Source organism: Myotis lucifugus, unplaced genomic scaffold (genome assembly GCF_000147115.1).
Source record: "Myotis lucifugus unplaced genomic scaffold, Myoluc2.0 scaffold_98, whole genome shotgun sequence".
NCBI classification, from domain to species: domain Eukaryota; kingdom Metazoa; phylum Chordata; class Mammalia; order Chiroptera; family Vespertilionidae; genus Myotis; species Myotis lucifugus.
In genome coordinates, this window is record NW_005871146.1 from 979,775 (window position 1) to 1,004,140 (window position 24,366).

At 39.5% G+C, this 24,366-nt stretch overlaps 1 protein-coding gene across 3 annotated transcripts in view; it reads right to left on the minus strand.

The window, feature by feature from the left end:
* The window catches only part of ATP8A2 (ATPase phospholipid transporting 8A2), a 547,249-nt gene that overhangs the window by 378,508 nt on the left and 144,375 nt on the right, over nucleotides 1–24,366 (minus strand). For all 3 annotated transcript variants that reach the window (XM_023756696.1, XM_023756695.1, XM_023756697.1), the window contains one exon: nucleotides 22,500–22,564. In XM_023756696.1, coding sequence (XP_023612464.1) covers nucleotides 22,500–22,564 — 65 coding nt within the window. The remainder of the gene's footprint in view (nucleotides 1–22,499; nucleotides 22,565–24,366) is intronic.

Below are 24,366 nucleotides of genomic sequence, written 5' to 3' on the forward strand. Positions count from 1 at the left end.
ACCCTGCTGGCACCCTGACCTTGGACTTCTAGCCTCCAGACCTGTGAGGCAACCAATTTCTGATGTTTAGTTTCCTAGTTTGCGGTACTTTGTTACAGGTGTCCAAGCAGAGTAATATAGATGTGTTGCCCAAGTTGAATCAAGAAAGGAGGAAACAGGGATCAGGATAAGCAAAGGCAGAGAGAATAAAAACAATTCGATGTATTTGCCAACATGGACTACAGAAACGGAGCCTTAGAGCAGTGACTAGGAGGTTTGAGAGACATTCTAGAACTTGAAAATGCATTATAATTAATTAACATAAAGGACCAAAGCAAAGTTGTCTGACATTATTTTAAAGAGAATGAATAGCTCCCAGAACAGTGGGCCTCAACTATAATTTGCCTAAAGAAATTAGCATTAAGGGGGAAAAAAGAAAAAGCTGTGGATCTAAAAGCGATTAGTTTAAAATGAAAGACTTATAAAGAGGCCAATAGCATGGATTATCTACATGAACAGATGGAGGATGCCCTAGTGTCCAGACAGGCTTTGCAGGAGTCTATCACAAAGACATAGCCATAGCGCCTGATTCCATTAAATATTTAAATTATAGGACAACGCACTCTTCTATCCTGAGTCCAAGTTCACCAAGCAACCTTCTGATAGATATCATGGCTTCTCAGATCATCTGCTCAGCCCACACCATACATCTACAAGATGGAATTTTCATTGTGGAAGATACACTTGCATTCTGGCTCAGAGAACTTGTAAGCTTTGATGGCATCAGCAGCCATGGTCATGTCTGAATCCAACAAGACAAAGTGGGCATAAGTACACCGATGTGTAGACATTCAGCCAGAGTGAGTGGCCTTGCCAAGAGACATAATGCATTTCTCTCCAGCTTCCCCATCTCAATCTAAGGCATTAGCCTTCAATGGAGTCATACTGCATCTAGGCTAGTCATGCCTCCTTCCATGTTGTACAGGCCTGACATGACTTGCTCTTTCCCTGCCTGCTTCTTGGCCTCATTCAGCACATCTTGCTCACTAGGCTCTGCCTCGCTACACTTCTGTGTTCCACCGGCGCACTACCTCGAGAGAGGGGGGTGAATTTGCCATTTCCTCTGCCTTGCATGCTCCTCCTCCAGCCCTCTCCTATCATTATTGGGTCTCAGGCCAAAGGTCACCTCCTCAGTCTCTTGACCACCCTATTGAAAGGTGCCCTCCATTATCCCCAAACCACTCCTTAATGCCCCAGCTTGTTACTTGTCCTTGAAGGCATGTATGCTATCTTGTTGATTTATTTTTTTCTCCACCTCCCTGTGACTAAACTATGAACTCCATTTAAGGGGCCTTCTATGTCTCTCTCTCTCTCTTTTTTTAATCCTAACCTGAGGATATGTTTTATTGATTTTAGAGGGAGAGGAAGGGGTAAGAGAGAGAGAGACAAACATAGATGTGAGAGAGAAACATCAACAGGTTGCCTCCTGTACGCACCCCGACTGGGAATCAAACCCACAACCTTTTGGTGTATGGGACAATGCTGCAACCAACTGAGCCGCCTGGCCAGGGCTTCTATGTCTTTTTTAACCACTTATTCCCAGTGCCTAAATCTGCACTTGACACCCAGCAGATGCTCAATAAATTTGTTAAACCGAAGAATAAAACCTCTTGTTTAATGAACATCCAGTCTTCATTCCTTGAGCTTGGAATGGCAAATAAAAATCACTTCAGATTCAATTTTTACTATGAAACACCTGAAACGTCAGAACAGCTAAGATACAATTTAAAAAAATCGGAGCCAAAAAAAAAAAAAAGTCAGAGCCAGTACAACCAGTCTCAGCAGTTCTACTTACTTACATGACCTTTGATAAGTCACTTCTGAGTCCAATATATCCACGTGTGAAATGGAGACACAGCCAGTCACATCACAGGCTGTTGCAAGAGTTGAATAGAAATAATGGAGTTATGTACCAATGCACCCTTTTTGGTTCATAAGTAATTTTATTTAATTTCTAGTTATACAGAAAGCAACACAAAACTCAAAATAACAGTCAAATAATGCAAGGGACCACTTTTTCAACATCCTACAGAGTGAAGTTTGCAAAATCTCTCTTCTGGGGAAGGAGTGACAACCCACCAGAACTCTGCAGTAACAAAGCTGTAATTAGACACCCAGGGCCCCCGCAGCCCCAGGACCTGTGCTACTCACTGCTCCAACGCATTAATGTCGGTTCCCACAAGAAGGTGTAATTTAATAATCTTTGAATTGCTGAGGCCTGTGTATTTTTAAACCTGAAGGCTCCGTGAGCAGCTGGAGTTCAATCACTAGAGTAGCCCTTGTAATTTTAGACAATTATTTCACATCGTGTAGAAATGCTGGATATAGAGCCATATATTTTTTAATCACATTTGCACTCCCACATTTATACACCCTTTTCTAAACACTCAATGTTTTCAAAGACTGCATTTGTTCTTCCTCAAAAAGGGATCTGATAGAGGAAAAGGTTTTCTCTTCTTAAATAACACCTCTCATGTTTCTTGATTACTGGACTCCCACTTGTGTATCCCTTATAATGAACAGTGTCTCCAATTCTCTGCTTGCTGAGGCACCATCTCTGGATTTACAACAAATCTCTTTCCTTCCTCCACTCAGTGTGTATTTCCTCAGTGCCCACCCTTGCTTACTTAAAGTATCCTCCCCCCCCCAAAATGTGACTACATATAACTGATCATACACAATCCATTGTTGCTGTGACGTTTCCTTACACCATTAAAGAAAAACAAGACCTTTCAGTGTATGTCGATACAATTCAAATGCAAAAACCTTATAGATATCAGCTGATGCCACAAGCAACACACTACTGCAGATGAAATGAATTTCATTTAAAATGATATAGTTGTAAAATAGGAGCAAAAATAGAAGTGAAAAATGTAGAAGGGTGGTCATCAGGAAAATTGTACTAACCAATTTATTGAGGTAAATTGACTACTTTTCTGAAAAGCAGCTCACATAGACACCACCTCTCCTGGGCAAGTGTAATTAACACTTTACTTACCCAACTACTGATAGCAAATCACCGTGACCAACACATAAAATTGCATACAAACCTCACTCAACTGTATTTAGTACTATACTTTGTGCTTGGGAATGACAGTCGTTTTTCAACCTTCATGCATTACTCCACAACATAGGTTCCATTAAAAATAATGGAAAGACTCATACTAAGCATCTTGATCAAGTTAACTGGGTCTTCTAACAACTTAGCAACATATAAATTAAAATGGTATGATATTTAAAAATGGAAAGCACTTGCTTACAGTTACAAAAATTAGAGAATTGAGGTTATAACTCAATAAGCCTGAGGCTGTTTCTATAATTTAATTTCCTCCAAATTTCTCTCCTTTTCCTCTCCTGTATTCATAAACCACATTCTGTAAAGGGTGATAAAGGAATTGTAACCCCCTGACTTAATAGATGGTCTATTCCAAAGCCATCAATGCCATACACCAGGGGGGAAAGACAGACCAGCAGAGGAAAGAAAAGTGAGGAACATGTCAGCTAGTCAAGTAGAAAAGAAATGCACAAATGAAAAAGCAAGACAAAATACTGAAATCTTAGGGATTTCAATTCAGTGAGTGTCTTAAGCAACATCTACATGCAAAATATTTTAAATATCTCTAAACATCAAGAAATAATATCTTACCCTTTGCAACAGCATGTATGGACCTGGAGAGTATTATGCTAAGTGAAATAAGCCAGTCAGAGAAAGATAAATATCACATGATCTCACTTACATGTGGAATTTAATGAACAAAATAAACTGATGAATAAAATAGGTTCATAGACACAGAAACATGGAAGAGACTGAAGATCTCAGAGGGAAGGGAGGCAGAGATTAACCAAAGCACTTATATGCATACAAGGGGCCCGGTGCACCTGCTCCAATCTGGGAGCCCTCAGGGGAGCCCTCTACAATCCAGGAGTTTCTGTCTGTCTTTGCGATCATATGAGTGAATTGTCTGAAACCCCCAATCCAGATTGGTTTGTTGCTCACAGAATAATAGAGGCTTTTTTTTTTCTTTGCTTCATTGGTGGAGATTTCCTGGAAGTTTTAGGATATCTTCCCTTTAATTTTTCCTAGACACTCTCACCTTTGCTTTCCCTCCACACCCCCACCACAATAGTAACTTGCTCCAGGCTCCCTTTGCTCTAGTGCAGTGGTTCCCAACCTTCCTAATGCCGCGACCCTTTAATACAGTTCCTCATGTTGTGGTGACCCCCAACCATAAAATTATTTTTGTTGCTACTTCATAACTGTAATTTTGCTACTGTTATAAATCGTAATGTAAATATCTGATATGCAGGATGTATTTTCATTGTTACAAATTGAACATAATTAAAGCATAGTGATTAATCACAAAAACAATATGTAATTATATATGTGTTTTCTGATGGTCTTAGGCGACCCCTGTGAAAGGGTTGTTCGACCCCCAAAGGGGTCGTGACCCACAGGTTGAGAACCACTGCTCTAGTGTCCAGGAGATCCGTCTGCCACCAGAACTATGATTCCCAGCATTCCAGGTGCTCCCCGCACTCTAGGTTTTCCCTTCCTGCTCTGTCTCCATCCCACAGCCTCCCACTCTGCCATGTCCCCCCAAGCCTCCGGTTCTCCTGCTCTGCTCTCCCCCGGCAGCTTGGGGGAGTGACTGAGGGAGCCACATTCCCCCAAGCTGCCGACTCTCCTGCTTTTGCTCTCTGCCCAGTGCCTGTGTATGCAAATTAACCCTCCATCTTTGTTGGGTTAATTTGCATATTCACTCCTGATTGGCTGGTGAGTGTAGTGAAGGGATGGTCAATTTACATGTTTCTCTTTTATTATATAGGATATGCATAACCCATAGATAGAGACAATAGTGCTGTAGGCCTGGGGGGGGGAGGGGAGTAGGAGCCAGGTAGGGGAGAGCAAAAGTGGGGAAATGGGGGTCATCTGTAATACTCTCTACAATAAAAATAAATAAAAAACAAAAAAAAAGAAATAATGTCTTAACAAACCAAGCCTACAGTCCAGTAAGAAGAATAAGGCAAGCACTCCACTGTATCCTAAATAAAGGGCAGTATAAATTCCTGACATAAATACATGGAGATTTAAATCTGGTTTAAGAGATGGGGGTAAAAATCAAGAAAAGCCGAGAAGAAATGACATTTCACATGAGCAGAATTAGAGTTAGGGTTTTAGAAGTGAGGATTGGGGAACAGAAAAAACAAAGTGATAAATTCACTCAATATAGTGAGTTCCTATCATAATGTTAGGCAACATGCTAGGTGAATTGGGAAGAGGGTTGTTCAATAAGCATCAGAATTGCAGAAAAAAGCAAGGAGAGATGTGGTCCATCATTTGGGGGGCTTTCTACAACATGCAAAAGGTTAGAGCAGTTTTATTTCCTTCAAGGTACCCCTCCAATGTCCAAAAGTCTATGAAAGTGATAAATCCATTTTTCTCTATAAGCAACTAAACTTGCCAGTTACCAAAAATCTGCTTAGCTCTACTTATACACCTCCCTCTTGGCATATAACTTCCCAAAGTAAAGTCTTAATTTATAAAAATAACGCATGGTTAAGGTGTGACTGAATCACATCCACAGGACAAAATTCAGGGCCTGCTGCAGATTTTAACAACATCTATCTTTGAGGTAAATTTGCTCTAAATTCAGTGCACATTTGTTTTCTGCCACTTTTGACTTTGACAATAACCTTTCGATACTTCAAAAGTAAATAAATCTCCAAATTCCTGGAGGGGAATCCATCCTACCTCTTCCCCACCCCCACAATTTTCTTGGTGATGGAATCTTTTATATTGTTATTGAATTTATTGGGGTAACACTGATTAATAAAATTATATAGGTTTTGGGTATACAATTCTATAATACATCATCTGTATATTGTATTGTGTACTTGCTACCCAAAGTCAAGTCTCCTTCCTTCACCATTTACACCCCCTTTACCCTCTCCTACCTCCCACACACACACCTTTCCCTCTAATAATCACCATACTGTTGTCTGTGTCTGTGAGGTTTTTTTTTCTTTGTTTAATCTCTTCACTTTTTCACCCAGCACCCCAGCCCCCCTCACCTCTGACAGCTGTCAGTCTGTTCTCTGTATCTATGAGTCTGTTTCTATTTTGTTTGTTAGTTTATTTTGTTCATTACATTCCACATAAGAGTGAAGTCATATGGTACTTGTCTTTCTCTGACTGGTTTATTTCACTTAACACATATTCTCCAGGTCTGTGATGGAACCTTTCTTATGTAACAGGACTGGATTTGGTAAATATCAACATTAGCTAAAATGAAGAAAAATGGATTCACTCTAGAAAGATAAAATGATTTTTGATCTGGCAAACAAAAACAACCTATGAAAATCTCTGTAAATAACACCTCTGATTGGAAAGGACACAGATTATAGAATACATCTTTATTTCTAGAATTCAGTCTTATTTGAATAAATATTTTAGGTTATTTACTTGTCACTATGTATACTCTGATAAAAACTCAGAATTTGAAATGACCTAGTGGGATTCCTATAGAACAAGGCATACAGAATATATATTTTGTCCATTAACTGAATTGATAATTAATGAGTATTTGCCACATACATGCAATTAAAATCAAAATGTACATGGTTACTTTGAGAAATAAGGATTCCTCTTTAATTTTCTCAAAACTTTTAAATATAGATATAAAACTCCATATGCATGTTTCATAATACAAGAATAAGAATGTATTATGGTGACTTTACTGTATGTAAATTGCATTCCAATAAAAAATAAGATTGCATTAAATAACACCCAAGGAAATCATTCTGAAGAGAAAGGAGCTGGTCTCTCAGCCCTGCAAAGTGCCTTAAGAATTTCCAGTATCAATATTTACAAGCAAGCATTATCAGCTTGACATAACACTTTAAAATAAGTACATTTAATTCTTAAAAATCCAAGACAATGCCAAGAAAGCACCAAGTAGTAGAAAAGATGGAGCAAAATAAAAAGGCTAAAGTAAATATACTCAGTCAAAAATAGGTTACATCTCATGGTTAAATTGTCATTCATTGTTTCCACCAATACAAGGAATAAGAAATCTGACATTTAACACACATAAGTGGATTTCATACTTATTAATGCACAAAATGAGTTATAGTAAGTGCATCTTCGTTAATTATTAAATAAACATTTATTGATATATCTCACGGTACTTTCTTGAGCCCTGGAGAAGAGGGCAGCCACAAAAATAACTGGCAATGCAGAGTCCAGTCGGGAGGACACTTAGAGCAATTCTAACACAGCACAGGAAGTGATCAAACAGAGGCCAAGAAGCTTCAATAGCCCTTCATTCCCACCCCAGGGACACTGCTCAGTCTCAGCTTAACCGCCCTAAAATAACTTCCCTTTATAATGGTCACAGGTTTTTTGAGGGTTTTCATATTAGTTTAAGCCTCTTTTCTCTCTATGGTTTCACACAATTTTACTGAAATTAAAGTTAATGTCACCATTGGCTCACTGATTTCCATTTTTCCCCACTTAATTACAGGAATCAAGCAATATGATTCAGAGTGCTATTTCTAACATTTTGTTCTATTATTCTATTAAAAATAGAGTAAAAGGTTTTTAGGATTGTGGTTGTTTTTTTAATTTAAGATTTCTATCAAGTGAAAAACTGTGCTTAAAAACTATTTCCAAACAATATGAGGCTTTTCAACACTTTATACCTTTTTTCCTTTTTTTTTTTTTTTACTTTATATCTATTTTTCACTCTTCTCAACTTGTAGGCTATGTTGTATTATATTTCAAATTGACATTTATCCCCCCTTGATAATGTTTAATACATTCAATATTAGTTTAGGCTTTATCACATATTTAACACTTTCTTTGCTTTTTAGTCCTTTGTACAACACATATCTTCTACCCAAGTTCGTTTTCTTTCTGTACAAAATACAACCTTTAAAGTTTCCTTTAGTAAGGGTTAGCAGGGTGCATCATCAGCTTTTGATTCTGTATTTTAAACTTATTTTTTATATAACACTAGAGGCCCAGTACATGAAATTTGTGCACAGAGGGGTGTTCCCTCAGCCCAGCCTGCACCCTATCCAATTGGGGACCCCTTGGGGGATGTCCGACTGCCCTGTGGGATCGGGCCTAAACTGGCAGTCAGACATCCCTCTCGCAATCTGGGACCACTGGCTCCTAACTGCTCACCTGCCTGCCTGCCTGCCTGATCACCCCTAACTGCCCTCCCCTGCTGGCCTGATCTCACCCCAACTGCCCTCCTCTGCTGGCCAATTTAGTAGTGATTGGTCAGTTTCTATGCCAGTCAACATCAAAAGCTCCGCCTCCTAGGCAGCCATTGGCTACCCACAGCACCCAGATTTGATTCTGATTGGTTGGTTCCTATGCCAGTCAGTGTCAAAAGCTCTACCTCCTAGACAGCGATTGGTTCTTCACAGCACCTACATTTGGTTCTGATTGGTCGGTTACTATGCCAGTCAGCATCTCCAGGCCTATCTCTGGGCCTGATCAGAGAGGCGGGGCTGAACAGTAGCCCCCACGAGGCTGGGAGAGAAAAAAAGGCCTGGCTGCTGGCCAAGCTCAGAAAGAAAGTGGGAAAGAAAGAGAGAGGCAAGTACTGATCAACAGCTGCCACTGAGGCTGTGGATCAGATCCTGCCTATCTCTTTCCGTCTCAGCCCCCTGGCCAGTCAATGCTGGGTCGCCACGGCAACCCAGCACTGACTGAAGGACTTCCAGGTTGGTCAGCCTTCGGTTGTGATCAGTGGTTACAACCCTGGCCTTTTATATATTAGGATTATATTAGTTTCAGGTATACAACAAAATGATTCAATATTTATATGTATTGCAAAATGATTACCACAAGTCTAGTTAACATGCATCACTTCACATCCTTTTTTTTCCATTTTGATGAGAACTTCTCTAAGATGTATCACTTAGAAACTTTCAAATGTGCAACACAGAATTGCTAACCATAGTCACCATACTGTATAGTACAACCTCAGGACTTATAACTATAAGTTTGTATCTTTTGACCCCTTCGCCCATTTTATTCACCCTGCATCCACCTCCTCTGGCAACCACCAACCTATTCTCTGTATCTATAACTTCCCTTTATATTTGTTTGTTTCAGATTCCACATATCAGTGAGATCATAAAGAATTTCCTTTCTTTGTCTGACTTTTTTTTCCTTTGCACAATGCCTTCAAGGTCCATCCATGTTGTTACAAATGGCAAGAATTCCTTCTTTTTATGGCTGAATATTTATCTTCATATATGATAAAGATGCATGTTGCCTATAGTCTAGGACCATGGTCGGCAAACCGCGGCTTGTGAGCCACATGTGGCTCTTTGGCTCCTTGAGTGTGGCTCTTCCACAAAATACCACGTGCAGGCACACACGTACTGTGTGATTGAAACTTCGTGGCCCATGCCCAGAAGTCGGTATTTTGTGGAAGAGCCGGTATTTTGTGGAAGAGCCACACTCAAGGGGCCAAAGAGCCGCATGTGGCTCACGAGCAGCGGTTTGCCGAGCCGCGGTTTGCCGACCACTGGTCTAGGAGTTTGATATTCCACAGATTTCTGGAAAGTCCTAAGGCACCTACTATTAGCATCACTTTTCTACCAGTGCTATAAAAATCTCCCTGTACCATGTAGGGACCCTGCTAAAAAAGAGGAAATTTTAACTATTATTAGAACTTTAAATCCTATCATTTCTAACAAAGGGAACAGTTTCCTTTTTAATTCATTTTTACTTCCATTAATGTAATTCTTCATTGCTATAGAGCTTAAACAAACAACTTTTCTAACAAAGTTGTTTTCAAGAATCTCAAACAAGGTAAAAGCATAAGACTAGTCAACACTCTATGTACATGGAGGGCCAACTGCACGCTACCTCACTGTCCTGATACCCTTCCAGCACACTGACCCCCCAAGATGACAAATTTTGCCGATGGCAATTGAGCCATTAGGGGTGATCATGCAGGCAGGCGAGTGGTTAGGGGCAATCAGGCAGGCAGGCAAGTGGTTACAGGCGATTAGGAAGGCAGGCAGAGTGGTTAGGCGAGATCAGGCAGGCAAGCAGAGTGGTTAGGGGCGATCAGGCAGGTAAGCAGTTAGGAGCCAGTGGTCCCGGATTGTGAGAGGGATGCCCAACTGCCAATTTAGGCCCAATCCTGCAGGGATCTCTGCGGGATCGGGCCTAAACTGGCAGTCGGACATCCACCGAGGGGTCCTGGATTGCCAGAGGATGCAGGCCAGGCTGAGGGACCCCCACCCCGTGCACAAATTTCATGCACCAGGCCTCTAGTTAAGATATAAAAATAATCAACCTCTAAAAGGAAAATCTAGTATTTAACTTCTGTAAATGCCACATGAATAACAAGGTAAAGATCTTCAGGTTTGCCCTAACAGGTTTGGCTCAGTGAATAGAGTATCAGCCTGTGGACTGAAGGGTCCCAGGTTCGATTCCAGTCAAGGGCATGTACCTTGGTTGCTGGCACATCCCCAGTAGGGGGTGAGCAGGAGACAGCTGATCAATGTTTCTCTCTCATCGATGTTTCTAACTCTCTATCCCTATCCTTTCCTCTCTGTAAAAAATCAATAAAATATATTTAACAAAAAAAAATCTTCAGGTTTATCTATCAGACAATGATAAATTGTACATGACCATGAAATAATAACTCTCCACATAATCACAGTCAAAAAAATTAACTTTAAAGAAATGAAACATTCAGTTTGGCATTATAGCTCTTGTTATTTCCATACCAGTGCTCCAAGACTTTCAGTGCTACTTGAATCTCCATGTGGAGATTTATCAATTGAGTCTTGTCTACTACTAACACTATAATCAAACTATACAGTAAGCTATTTATATGTCTGCAATAATTTCCTTTTCCAGATACACCAGACTTCAGTTTTATTCTGCAAAATCATTTTCAATTACATATTTAATCTCTATGTTATTGCTTAAATTACACACACACCGCCCTCCTGCCCAGATCCTGGCTGGAGACTCTGGCAGCAGCTGCCACATATGTCAGAAGGTTATTATTGTGTTCAATAGGAGCCACATGTGCCAGTCGTCCACAGCAATTTGTACCTATGACCTAATTCAACCTATCAGCTTTTGCTAATTTTTTTAAAGGAACAAAGAATAATTCCTAGGACTCATAATTCAGAAAGGGAAAATAAATATTCCAGAAATGAGGCATAGAAGTATCATTTTCTCTCTAGACCCCCAAACAAGTAACTATTTAGGGACCTGGAGAATCCACCATGACACACTATACCACACACTAACCTTAAAATTTAGATTTCATTCGTCGTCACTAAAGAATGGAAATAAGGAAAGGGTTCATATTCATGCTTCCAGGACAAAGGTGTTGCTCTAAACACCATTTCACCCACCAAGAAACAAAAAAAAAAGGTGGGGGGGAGACCAGCAAATGGATCCAATATGTAGGGCATATTGAATCCATGATCCTTAAACTTTTCTTCTTAATGTTTCAATGTTTCAAACATTGGTAATATAATTCTTCACCCAGTTCCCAGAAGACTTGTGATAAATCAGGGTAAAGGAACGTGCTGCTGACCTCTCCCATACCTAAGAAGTACCATGAAGGTTTCATTAAAAGGTGACCCTCAGCCTTTGGCAAAGATAGCAAAGAAAACTGGCAGGCTGTTGTTCTGTTGTACTAATGACTGAGTATCTGTGTGGATGGTCAGGATATGGAGCAATGGAAACTTGTGCACACTCCCCGAGAAAGTGAGATAGTAGAACAATTCTGTAGAGAAATTAGGCAATTTCTATAACACATAAGATGTATCAAGTAGCTCAATTTCTATTTCTAGGCACATACTTGAGAGATTCCTACACGTGAACATAGGAACATGCACACCCAATGTTCTTGGCAACACTTCTGATAATTTAAAAAATGGAAAACAATTCAAACTGTCTACCACTAAGCTTTAAGTACTGTACAGCAATTAACTAGAACTAGTTATCAACACAAATGTCAAAAACACAAGTGAAAAAGCAACCTGCACCAAGATACATATAATATGATACCATTTACATAAAATGAAAAATCAAAAATCTATAATAATAAAAGTGTAGTATGCAATTGACCGAATGACTGAACAGCAAAACGACCATCCGGACAACCTTCCAGATGACCTTCCGGACGACCACGCTATGACATGCACTGGTGCCAGGCCAGCCAAGGCGGGTGCGATGCGATTGGTCAGGGGCCCTGCCATCGCCCTGCAATCGCCCCACAGAGGGAAGCCCAGGCCACTGGCCAGCGACGCTGTGGCGGGTGAGCAGGACCGGCCAGCAATCGCCCGGCAGAGGGAGGCCCAGGCCAGCCAAGCAATCGCACCCCACACCTGTCGCCCACAGAGGGAAGCAACTGGTGGAGGGGGAGAGGGGCAGCGCCGCACAGATGGCAAGCAGTGGCAGCGGTGGGGGTGGGGCCAGCTGCCGGCAACCAGGGGAAGGAAAGCCCCTATAGGCCCTGATCCCTGGCCAGGTCTAGGTACCCTACCCGAGGGGTTCCGGATTGCGAGAGGGCACAGGCCGGGCTGAGGTACACCTTCAACCCCCCGACCCCCATGCAGGAATTTCATGCATCGGGTCTCTAGAAAGTTTATATATAGCTTATGGATACATACAAATGGATGGCCATCTGTATGTATCCATAAAGCCATTCTGTGACAGATTTCTCTCAGGCAACGGGATAAAGAAGAATTAAGGTGCTTCAATTATCTGTAATGTTTTGTCTCTTAAAAAACATCTGGAATTTGTCTCAACTCCTAACTGTGCTTCATCTATTGATTCTCTTGTATCTTCTATGTAGACAATCATATTATCATATTATTAATAAAAGTTGTCTATTTTAATCCTTAATAACTTTCATCTTGCTTCTCTATCTTGTCACACTGGAGCTGGCACCTTCAGTATAATGTTAAAAAGGACAACGGGCAGGTAACTTGCCTATCCCATCTTTACTTCCAAAGGAAGGATTCCATCGCTTGACCATGAAGAATGATGTCTGGCCCAGGTTTCAGTAGGTGCACCATGTCAGGTTAAGGAACTCCACTCCTAATCCAGGCTTAAAAGTGTGTTGCTATTGTTGGTTAGTTACAAATAAATGCTAAATTTTTGGATTTTTTTTCTGAATTTAATTAGATAATTGTATGAGGGGTTTTTTCTTGTATCTATTAATGAGGTAAAGTATATTAATAAGAGATTTTCTAAAGAAAACATACACTTACATTCCTGGAATTAAACCCAACTAGATCATAATGTGTGAATTTTTTTACATTAATAGATTTGGTTTGCCAAATCTTAATAAAGAATTTTACCTCTCAGTTCTCAGCTGAGATCGACCTCTAATTTATCTTATCATTCTGCCCCTGTTGGTTTTGACTTGAAGGTTACATTAGTATCAAACTACATTGCATAGTATCATAACATATTTTTCTTATAGTCTGAAAGATTTTGTATAAAATTGGATTATGTAAAATTATTCCTTAAATGTTTGACAAAACTAGACTATAAACATCACAAGGGTCTGGTGTTCATTTTGTTAGAAAAATTATAAATAGTGGCACCACTTCTCTGATTGTAGGATTATTCAGGTTTTCTATCTTATGTCAGATTCTGAAAGTTATATTTTTCCTAAGTAATTACCCATTTTGTCTAAGCATCAAATTAATTTACATTAAGTTATTCACAGTACTTTCATGTTATTCTAATCACTGTTCTCTCCACCTGTAGGTTTTCTCTTTTCTCATTGCTAAAATGCTTTGTTTATGTTTATATCCTTAAGTTTGGTTTTGTTTTGGTTTGTTTGTTTGTTTGTTTGTTGAGGACTCTCCTTGTGGTTCTGTTGATCTTCTTTTGTTCTTTGACTAATGTAGTAAATTTTATATATAGATTACAAATTTTAAGCCTTTCTTCTTTTATAACATAATCAATGATGCTACAAATCACACACAGAAAAAACTTGAATCTATAAGGGTCACTTTGTATCTTTGAACAAACACTAAGTTGTGCATTTATAGGATAAGACACCATGATGAAAGAACAAATCTCAGGCCTGTAAGATAAACATCCCAAGAGCTCATACAAAATCGGGAGATATTTAAGTTCCAACCAGTCACAGTGGAAAAATTACATGAATATACAGGGGCTTAGGTGGCAGTTCCAAAGAGTCTCATCTAGGTAATAAAGCTAAAGCAGTTCTAGAGTGAAGACTACTAGACCCACAAGTAACTTCCTGCCAAAACTCAATCCTCTTTAAAGGAAAATAACAGAATCCAGATACTTAACAACAGAACATTAACAATAATCAGCATACAATAAAAATGACTAGATACTAAACAAAATACACAAAAAAACACATAAAAATGTCACCTACACCCAAGAGAAATATTAGCAGATGAAAACAAACCCAGAAAGGATAGAGGAATGGAATTGTCAGAGATGAAATTTAAAAGATTTATCATAAATATATTGAAGTATCTGAAGGAAAACATGAATATAATAAAGAGAAATTGAAGAACCAAATGGTTCTTATATTATAGTTAGAAAAAATACCACAATTTGGACAGCTGCAAATCCTATATACTAAAAACTATAAAATGTTGATAAGAGAAATTAAAGACCTAAGTAAATAAGACGTACAGCAGCATGTCCATGGATTAGAAATCTCAACACCATTAAAATATCAAATTGCCCCCACATTTATCTATAGATTTAATGTAATCTCCCTAAATATTCCATAGGCTTTTTGGAGAAATCAACAACCTGATTCTAAAATGTATATAGAAATGCAAAGGTCCTAGAACAACCAAAACAATATTAGAAAAAAAAAAGTTGGAGGATTTCAACACTTGCTATATAGCTACTATAATTAAGACAATGTGTGATTGTGCATAAAGAAAGATATATACATGAATGGAATAAACTACAGGGTCTAGAAATACAGTCACATATATGTATAATCAATAAATTTATAACAAAAGTGCCAAGGTAATTCTATATGGAAATCATAGTGATTTTCACAAATGGTGCCAGAAAATTTAGATACTCATATGAGAAATAATCTGGACCTCATAACATGCACAAAATTGGATCATAGACTTAAATTTATAAGCCAAAACTATAAAATCCTAGGAAAAAAAGAGAAATCTCAGAAAATCTTGGAGTAAGTGCATATTTCTTAGAGTACCAAAGTTCTAATCATTTAAAAAGAAAACTAGACCTCAACAAAATTAAAATTTTCTGCTCTTCAAAAGATACTAGTATTAGCTTTCTATTACTGTGTAACATATTACCACAAATTTATCAGCTTAGAAAAATGCCACTCCTAAGTATCTAAGAGAAATAAAAACATATGTCAACCCATAAACTGTACATAAAAGGCTCACAGAAGCTTTACTCATAATATCCTCAAGTTGGAAATCATTGAAATGTCCCTGAACAGGTGAATGATAAATAAATTGTGGTACAACCATACAATGTAATACTACTCAGCAAGATGGAATGAACTAATGATACATGCAGCAACACAGATAACTATCAAAATAACTATGTTGAATGAAAGAAGTCAGACAAAAATAAATCTATTGCTTGGTTTCATTCACATGAAATTCTAAGACAAGCACACTTAATTCATCCTGATAGAAAGTAGATCTGTGGTTGCTTAGGGATGAAGAAGGTTGACTACCAAGGGAAACGACGGAACTGTGGGTGATAATGGAAATGCTCACATCATAAAATTCAATAAATGTTGTAGTCACAGACTCACCAGGTCTCTTCCCCTGAGAGCTAGAACAATGATTGAAAAAGAATGGGCCCTTGAGAATGTTAAGTGGACCCTCCTTCTCTCTCTCTCTCTCTCTCTCTCTCTCTCAGGACAGCCCTACACCATATTGGAGAGCCTGCCATGACATGACCTTTAGTGCCAGGTCCTGTTTTATGAGCAGGGTATGAAGCTGAACTAAAAGACTCCCCCTACCACCCATGCAATATTTAAAACTATACATATAACTTTTTCAGAGAGAGAGAAAGAGGAAATCTGCAGAATCTGCTCTTCACAGTCATACAGGGACCTAAGGTAGTGAAGCAGCTCTGCTATCCTCGATGTGGAGTTGCCTCAGTTCCATAACTTCCAACGTGGCTCCAGCTGTGCCATTTCCAGCCAGCATATGGGAAGAGCCGAGAAACCAGGACAAGAGACCTACTTTTCAGTGGGTAATGCAGAAAGTTCCCACCTTGCTTCTACTCACATTCCACCAGTGAGGATTAAATCTCACGGCCACATCCAGCCACAGAGAAGCTGGGAAATGTCTCTGCCACAGATGTTCTTAATAAATTTTACAAGATTTTGTTTTTATTCCTAAGAAGGCTTTCCACCCGTGATCACATACTTATTTCTTAAAACATTTTGTGTTAAAGAGCTAATATTTTGCTTAAAACAAATTTACCCTTACCAATGCATCTTTCTTTTGATGACTCAGCAAAAACAGTAGTGAGTGTGTGTGTGTGTGTGTGTGTGTGTGTGTGTGAGAGAGAGAGAGAGAGTGTGTGTGTGTGTGTGTGTGTGTGTGTATGTATTCCAGAAATTTTCAACATTTTTCATCTCATGGCACATATAAACTAATTACTAAAATCCTGTGGCACACCAAAATACACATTATATTTTTTCTGATCTGACAAAAAAATAGGTATCATTTTTTAAAATTTCATTTTATTTTATTTTTTTAATTTTGTTTTATTTCTTAAAATATTACAAAGAGTAGTACATGTGTCTCCTTTTTATTTTCCCCCTTGACCTTCCCTGCCTTCCCTACCCCCCAGTGTCTTATGTCCATTGGTTATGCTTACATGCATGCATACAAGTCCTTTGGTTGATCTCTTACCGCCCTCCCCCAACCCTCCCCTGCATTCCTGCTGTAGTTTGACAGTCTGTTCAATGCTGCTCTGCCTCTGTATCTATTCTTGTTCATCAGTTTATAATGGTCTTTATTATCCATAAATGAGTGAGATCATGTGGTATTTTTCTTTCATTGACTGGCTTATTTCACTTAGCATAATGCTCTCCAGTTCCATCCATGCTGTTGCAAATGGTAAGAATTCCTTCTCTTTTGCAGCAGCATAGTATTCCATTGTGTAGATGTACCACAGTTTTCTAATCCATTCATCTGTTGATGGGCACTTAGGCTGTTTCCAAATCTTAGCTATGGTGAATTGTGCTGCTATGAACATAGAGATGCATATATCCTTTCTGATTGGTGTTTCTGGCTTCTTGGGATATATTCCTAGAAGTGGTATAATTTTGATTCATTCACACTGGACAGCTATTATTGTATTGGTTGTTGTCTCTTTTATTATTATTATTATTATTATTATTATTATTATTATTATTATAATCTAAGGGAAAAGAGGTCAGTGCTCCTGAATAAATAGTCAGGTATTGCATGTTTTAAAAATTCTTGTGGCACACCAGTTGAAAATCGATGGTGTATTCCATAAGTTAACACATTAGAAACAGCTATACTTCTATCCAAATATGTAACAAATCTCCTATATTTCATAATTTGCTCAACCAATTGTTTCTTAGAAAATTCTAGCAAGGTTTTCTATAGATCTCTTATTCATATACATTTATATAAATTTTTGGTGTTACCATGTTATTGTCTTTATATTATTACAGCAGGAAAACAAATGCTCCCCAAATGGTTTGGCACTTTTTTTCTTTTACTAACAAATATCAAAAGACGTTTATTATTCAACAGCTAACAGTAGGTTTTGTGAAACTTAAACAGTAGCTGATTTGAATTTTTATGTTTTTTATAAATTGCTGATAAAATTGTTGATTTTTATTCTCATACTTAGGATTTTTAGTTTTTAAAATCTCACCAATTGTGAGATGGTTTCATATTACCACATCTTATATTTGAAGATACCATTTACACCTAGGGAAGGATTCATGATTAATAACAACAGCCTGCGGGTAATTTTGAAATTTGTTTAACCTGTCAGATCTGATCATTGTTTTAACTCATCAAGTAGCAGAAGGAAAGCTTGAACTAGCACACAGGTCAGCAATGCCATATTGCCGTAGCTTCTGCTTACGCTATTGTTGTTATCTCAATTCCTTAAAAAAAAAAAAAGTAAGAATCCTTTTAAGCCAGCATCTATGAGAGTCAGTTTAATCAAAATTAAATATAGTCCATAAATCCATTTAACCAGGACACCTAAATGTCAATGTTTTACAATGCGCTAAAAGCAAACAAAATAGTGAGGGTCCCAGCATTAACCCTTCTTACATGCGGAACTCCATGCTTCCCTCCTCCTACCCACTCCTCTTAGAGCCATTTCTGGTCAGTATGCCAGAAATAAGGACTAGGTGTGTCAACGGCAATCCATATGTTATTATCAATAAAGCTGATTTCTTAGTACCTTTTTTTTACCTAAAAAAAAAAAAGAAAATCACATTTTCTTCTAACATATAATCGCCTCAGTACCCTCCTGAGATGTGCGTCACCACATATTGCCCATCCTTATTTCAAAGACCATCCCTCACCTATATCCCAGAATGTGGACCTTATTGTGGCAACAGCTGAAAAACTCAAAGCAGAGGGATAAATTCGATTATTTATAAGCACCTGGAGTCCTAGCCTGGACATAGTTGTTGGTCAAGTGAAGGTGACACATGCCAGCTCTGGGTCTGAGGTAAGCCGCTCAATTCCCCTTACATGTATAGGAGACATGAAGTAAGGGAAGCAAGGCCCAGTGCTTCTAATTCTTGGGCCAATTCCTTTGTCTCAATTTTCCTTGCTTCATCATCAGAGCTCGGCAACATTAAAAACTCCACTGGGAGCTCTGCCAGAATTTACTACGTATCTAATTCATAGTCTAGCACTTTGCTTTTATTCCACACCTAGCAAGTGAAATTCTAATGAGAATAGGAATGCCTTTAACCCAACTAAAGAACGAAAGGGAAGACGTAGGAAAGAGGAGGTGTAAGCGGGAGAGGAGGACTCTGGTCAAAAACATGGAGTGCCGCTTTGAGTTCAGAGCAAAACAGTACTTAGAAATTGCACCTCTGCTCAACAGATGCCTAGTACATTGAAGTCATTATACCAAAAGATGTTCGAAACTGGTCAAGAAAAAGACATTCTGAACAGGTTACAGGGAAGTCAGGCACACCCATAAAACCTTCTGTTTGGCTTCACTAATCACCCCTTAGCCAAGGTAAACCAAATGTCTCAATCTGTGCTGTAATTTTATACTGCTATGCAGACTTCAAGTCCATTTCTTGGATTCCAGAGAATGTCTAGTATAAAAGAAAGATATAGGCTCACTTCTGAGTCACTTCCAGAAAAAAAAATAAGAGGTTTATTTGAAGACTGTGGATGCCTCAGAAGTGGAAATCACCAGGAAACAAGGGGGCTCCAGGTGCAGACACCCTGGGTGTGCACACACTCTATGTGGATTCATCCAAGGGGTCTGGGCATTTCTCTGCACAGCATGCCACCCTCCTGTCCGCCCATGTGCTGTCTGGCTTCCTCAGTTTTGACTCCCTCCTAATGTTAGCTTGTACTTGACCATCATGGCAACTTGAGCCACTGCCTCATCGGCCTGACTTTTAAATCACAGTTCTAATTGGTAACTGGAAAATTATCCTAAGTTTGTTCATTCACTCAGTCAAACATTTACTGAGTACCTAATTTGTGCAAAGCACTATCTTGAAGGTAGAAATGCCCAGCTTAAAAACAAATCAGACTTTTGATCCATGGAACTTAAGTTCTAAGGAATTAGAGGGAGACAGACAAAATAGAAAGTATTTCACAAGAACAAAAACACCCCAAACAACCTGATTTTAAAATGGGCAAAGGATTGACTATTTCTCCTAAGATTATATAAATGCCCAATAAACACCTGAAAAGATGCTCAACATCACTAATTAGTACAGAAATGCAAATCAAAACCACCATGAAATTTCACCTCATACCCATCAGAATGCTACCATTAAAAAAATTGAAAATGTTTTAATAAAAGAAAATAACAGTGTTTGTGATGATGTGGAGAAATTGAAACGTGTGTACTGTTAGTGAGAATGTAAAATGAATCACAGTTGTAGAAAATCGTGTGGTAGCTCCTCAAAGAGTTAAACACAAAATCACCATATGAACCAGCAATTCCACTTCTGGGTATAGTATAGCCAAAAGAAATGGAAGGATCTCAAAAAGATATTTGTCACCCATCTTCATAGCAACATTATTCATAATTGCCCAAAGGAAGAAGCAACCCAATTGTCCATCATCAAATAATTGGATAAACAAAATGCAATACATACATACAATAGACTATTATTAAGGCTTTTATTAAAAAAGCAAACTCTGATGCATACTTCAACATGGATGAAGCTTGAGGACATTTTGCAAAGTGAAATAAGCCAGACACAAAAAGACAAATACTCTATGATTTCACTGATATGAGGTACTTAGAATAGTCAGATTCTTAGAGACAGAAAGTACAATGATGGTTACCAGGGACTGAGGGGTAGGAATTGGGGAGTTATTATTTAAGGGATACAGAGTTTCAGTTTTGCAAGATAAGAAGAGTTCTGTAGATTGATGGTGGTGATGGTGTACAAGATGAACATATTTAAACAGTACAGTTAAAAATGGTTACGAGGTAAATCTGGTTACCTTCTTATAATCTCATATTAAATAATAATATACATATTATTATAATATATTTTATCTATAGTAAATATGTATTAATAATATATATCATTTCCAGAGGTGAAAAGTTCTATGGAGAAAATAAAGGCAAGTGGGATAGGGAGTGCTGGAGAGACGGGAACTCTGAGGGAGAGGAAAGGTTCCTAACCAGTCCAGAGCCCGTGGGAATTAGAGTCCAGGACCTGAGGGGTGACCTGAGAGTCCTGGGCTTCTTGCTGGCAGAGACACAAAAGGATAAGAGGCACATTGAGATAAATCCTGGAGCTCTCGAGCCAGAGGGGTGCTACGGTGGCAATGGTGCTTTGGAAGCACACAGACTCTCCCCCATCCTGACTTTGGAGTCCTGAACCGGTAGACAATGCCTTGGCCTTCACAGTAGGCTCCATAGTCTCACCAACTTGTAAGTACAGAAATCTCTGTATTATATCCCTCCACTTAAAATGGTAACTAATCCTGTCATCTGCTCCCAGCGTTGCCATTTAAATATTCAGACTGGGATTGTGGCTGTGGGTACCTGCCAGTAACATGCCCTTGTTAAAAGTCCTAACAAATAAATCTCATTTTTTATCTCATATCAAACCGCTTCCCAGATCACTGGTTACCCTCAAATCAGCTCCTACCCCTGGTCTCGGCAGTGGCTTTAGGCCATGATGGGGTGGGCACAAGTGTAAAATGCTCAGAGAACCGTGCCATCCAATACTGTATGAGATGGTGGCACTGGATGTCAGGGCATTAAGTGCATACGCATCCTATTACTATATAAATTTAAACAACTCCTGACACTTGAATATTATCTTTATTTTCACATTTCTTTATCAGAAAGAAAATTCCACAAGTCTCCTTAGTAACCAACACTGGAGGTAACCATCACACTTAACATCCTATATAATAATAGGCTAATATGCAAATAGACCAAACAGCGGACAACCAGAACAACCAAACAACCAAACAACCAGTCGCTATGATGTGCGCTGACCACCAGGAGGCATGCACAGAACATGGCGGGTGTCGGCCGCGGCGGGATGGTGGAGCAGGTGAGCGGGGGTGCCAGACAAAATCGGGGCGCTGGTCGCTGTCATCAGGGCGAGCCCCTGGTGGTTACTAAAAATTCTTTGCCTCCTGCATGCCACAGTCCTGCCCGTCGCTTGCACCTGCTGCCAGCACCGGCCCCACTCGCACCCACTGCCAGCACCTGGTGCCGGCCCCAATCGCTCGGTGCTGTCAGCGAGTGTGAGCAGGGCTGGCACCATCAGTGTGTGGGAGCAGTGGTGGCAGGAGCAGGCTGCAGGCAGACAGGGGACTGGGGGCCGTAGCGGGAGGGGCCGGGTGGGGAAGCGGAGGATGGGTCGAGACCCACCCCTGTGCCTACCACAGCCTCACAGCCCACAGTTCCTTTTAAGGTGCACAAATTTGTGCACTGGGCCCCTAGTAAATAATAACAGAAAGTTAAACCAGATTAAAACTACCCCATTTTAAATGAACAATTCTAAGTGAGTAAGATATTAAGTATTATCAAGTAGCAATGTTCTAAGCTTACTATTTTGATGTTTAAAGATATGACTTTATAACATTCATTCATAAAAAGAGAAACAGTTTTACAACAGTTTAGTAAAAAAATAAACCTAGATAATCAGTCATAGTAGAAACAAAGAGTTTAATACAGCCACATCAAATGCAACCTTTGCAAAACTACTTACATCCAAAGAATCCTCCTTCAGTAGGATGAGGGCCATATTCTGTGATACCAACCGGCAGGAATATCCTAAGTAAAAGAAAAGACAACACATGTGAATTTATCATTCCTTCCTTGAACTAAACGTTTTTCAATGGTTGTTTGAATTCAGGCTCTCTTCGTATATCTTTCTTATTACCACTTTAAAGCTATCGGTTCATACAGAAGAACTGGGCAAAAGTAAGGGGTAGAAAAGTAAGTTTAAATTGATTTTAATTCTTGCAGGCAGTTTGAACAGAACTGGTTGGGAAGGTCTTCATAACTAATGGCTAAAATAAATACTTGTCAATTTTCTGCAGATTTGTCTTTATCCTTATCCTTGTATAACATTAGGATAAGCCTTGGGGAGGGGTCCTCAAACTTTTTAAACAGGGGGCCAGTTCACTGTCCCTCAGACCGTTGGAGGGCCGGACTATAGTTTAAAAAAAACTATGAACAAATTCCTATGCACACAGTGGCGGCAAAAACACCCGGTGGGCCGGATAAATGTTTTCGGCGGGCCGCATGTGGCCCGCGGGCCGTAGTTTGAGGACCCCTGGCCTTGGGCTTTCTAAAATAATAGCAAACACTTTAGGGCAGTGGTTCTCAACCTTCTGGCCCTTTAAATACAGTTCCTCATGTTGTGACCCAACCATAAAATTATTTTCGTTGCTACTTCATAACTGTAATGTTGCTACTGTTATGAATCATAATATAAATATCTAATATGCAGGATGGTCTTAGGCGACCCCTGTGAAAGGGTTGTTTGACCGCCAAAGGGGTCGCGACCCACAGGTTGAGAACCGCTGCTTTAGGGAGACAAATAAAATCTTACGGTGCCCCTATACTATCAACATGAACTTGCCTATCATCATATCGAGATCCCTTATCTGCTTTTTAAAAAGCAAGTAATTCTCACAACATATTTCAAAGATATACTGTTCTACATTGAGAGTCACTTTTCCTATCAAACAGGCACTTTTCCTATCAAAGCAATCTCGATTTCAAGAATTAAACCTGGATTTTAAAAAGAAGTTTGTTTTGGAACAAAAGTCTTTCAATATTCTTTTCAACAATTTCTATCACCTTTTTATATAAAGTTATCTGTATAAATGATGCAAGAGAGTCTTTTCCACTTTTCCCCCCAGAAGGTGCACATATTTCCTATGAGGCTCTTTCCTCCTCAGGCTTTGCAGTCCTCTCCGGACAGCTGGAGACACTCTGCCACACCACACACTCAGAGCCTCTCCAGACTCCTCCCCTTCAAATCCACACACTCTGGGAGCAGGCGGCTCCAGCAAACCCCAGGATCCGAACCCTAGCCCTCCTTTCCAATCACCCTCCACCCACTCAGTGCCCCCTGACAGAGAGCTGGCATCGACATGTGATTTTCACCAATCCTCATCTCATTTTATCTCATTGAGAAAGGACAAGAAAAGATGCCTTCTACTTAGAAAACTGGCCCTCGCAACCACTTGTTTCTCAGTACCTTAAGCTAACGGAGCAATGATTTACAGAAAATGAAACAAATCATCAGCACATAGAATTTCAACCTTGCAGCAAGTACATATGTGATAATCTCAAGAAAGGGCCTTGCCCAGCTGGTGTGGCTCAGTGGTTGAGCATCGATGTATGAGCCAGGAGGTTACAGTTTGATTCCAGATCAGGGCACATGGCCAGGTTGTGGGCTTGATCCCAATAGGGGGCATGCAAGAGACAGCCAATCAATGATTCTCAATCATTGATATTTATCTCTCTCTCCCCTTCCTCTCTGAAATCAATAAAAATATTATTCAAAAGGGAGGAGGGGGGAGAGGGGAGAAATGAGGGGGGAAGGGGGAAGGGTGGGGGAA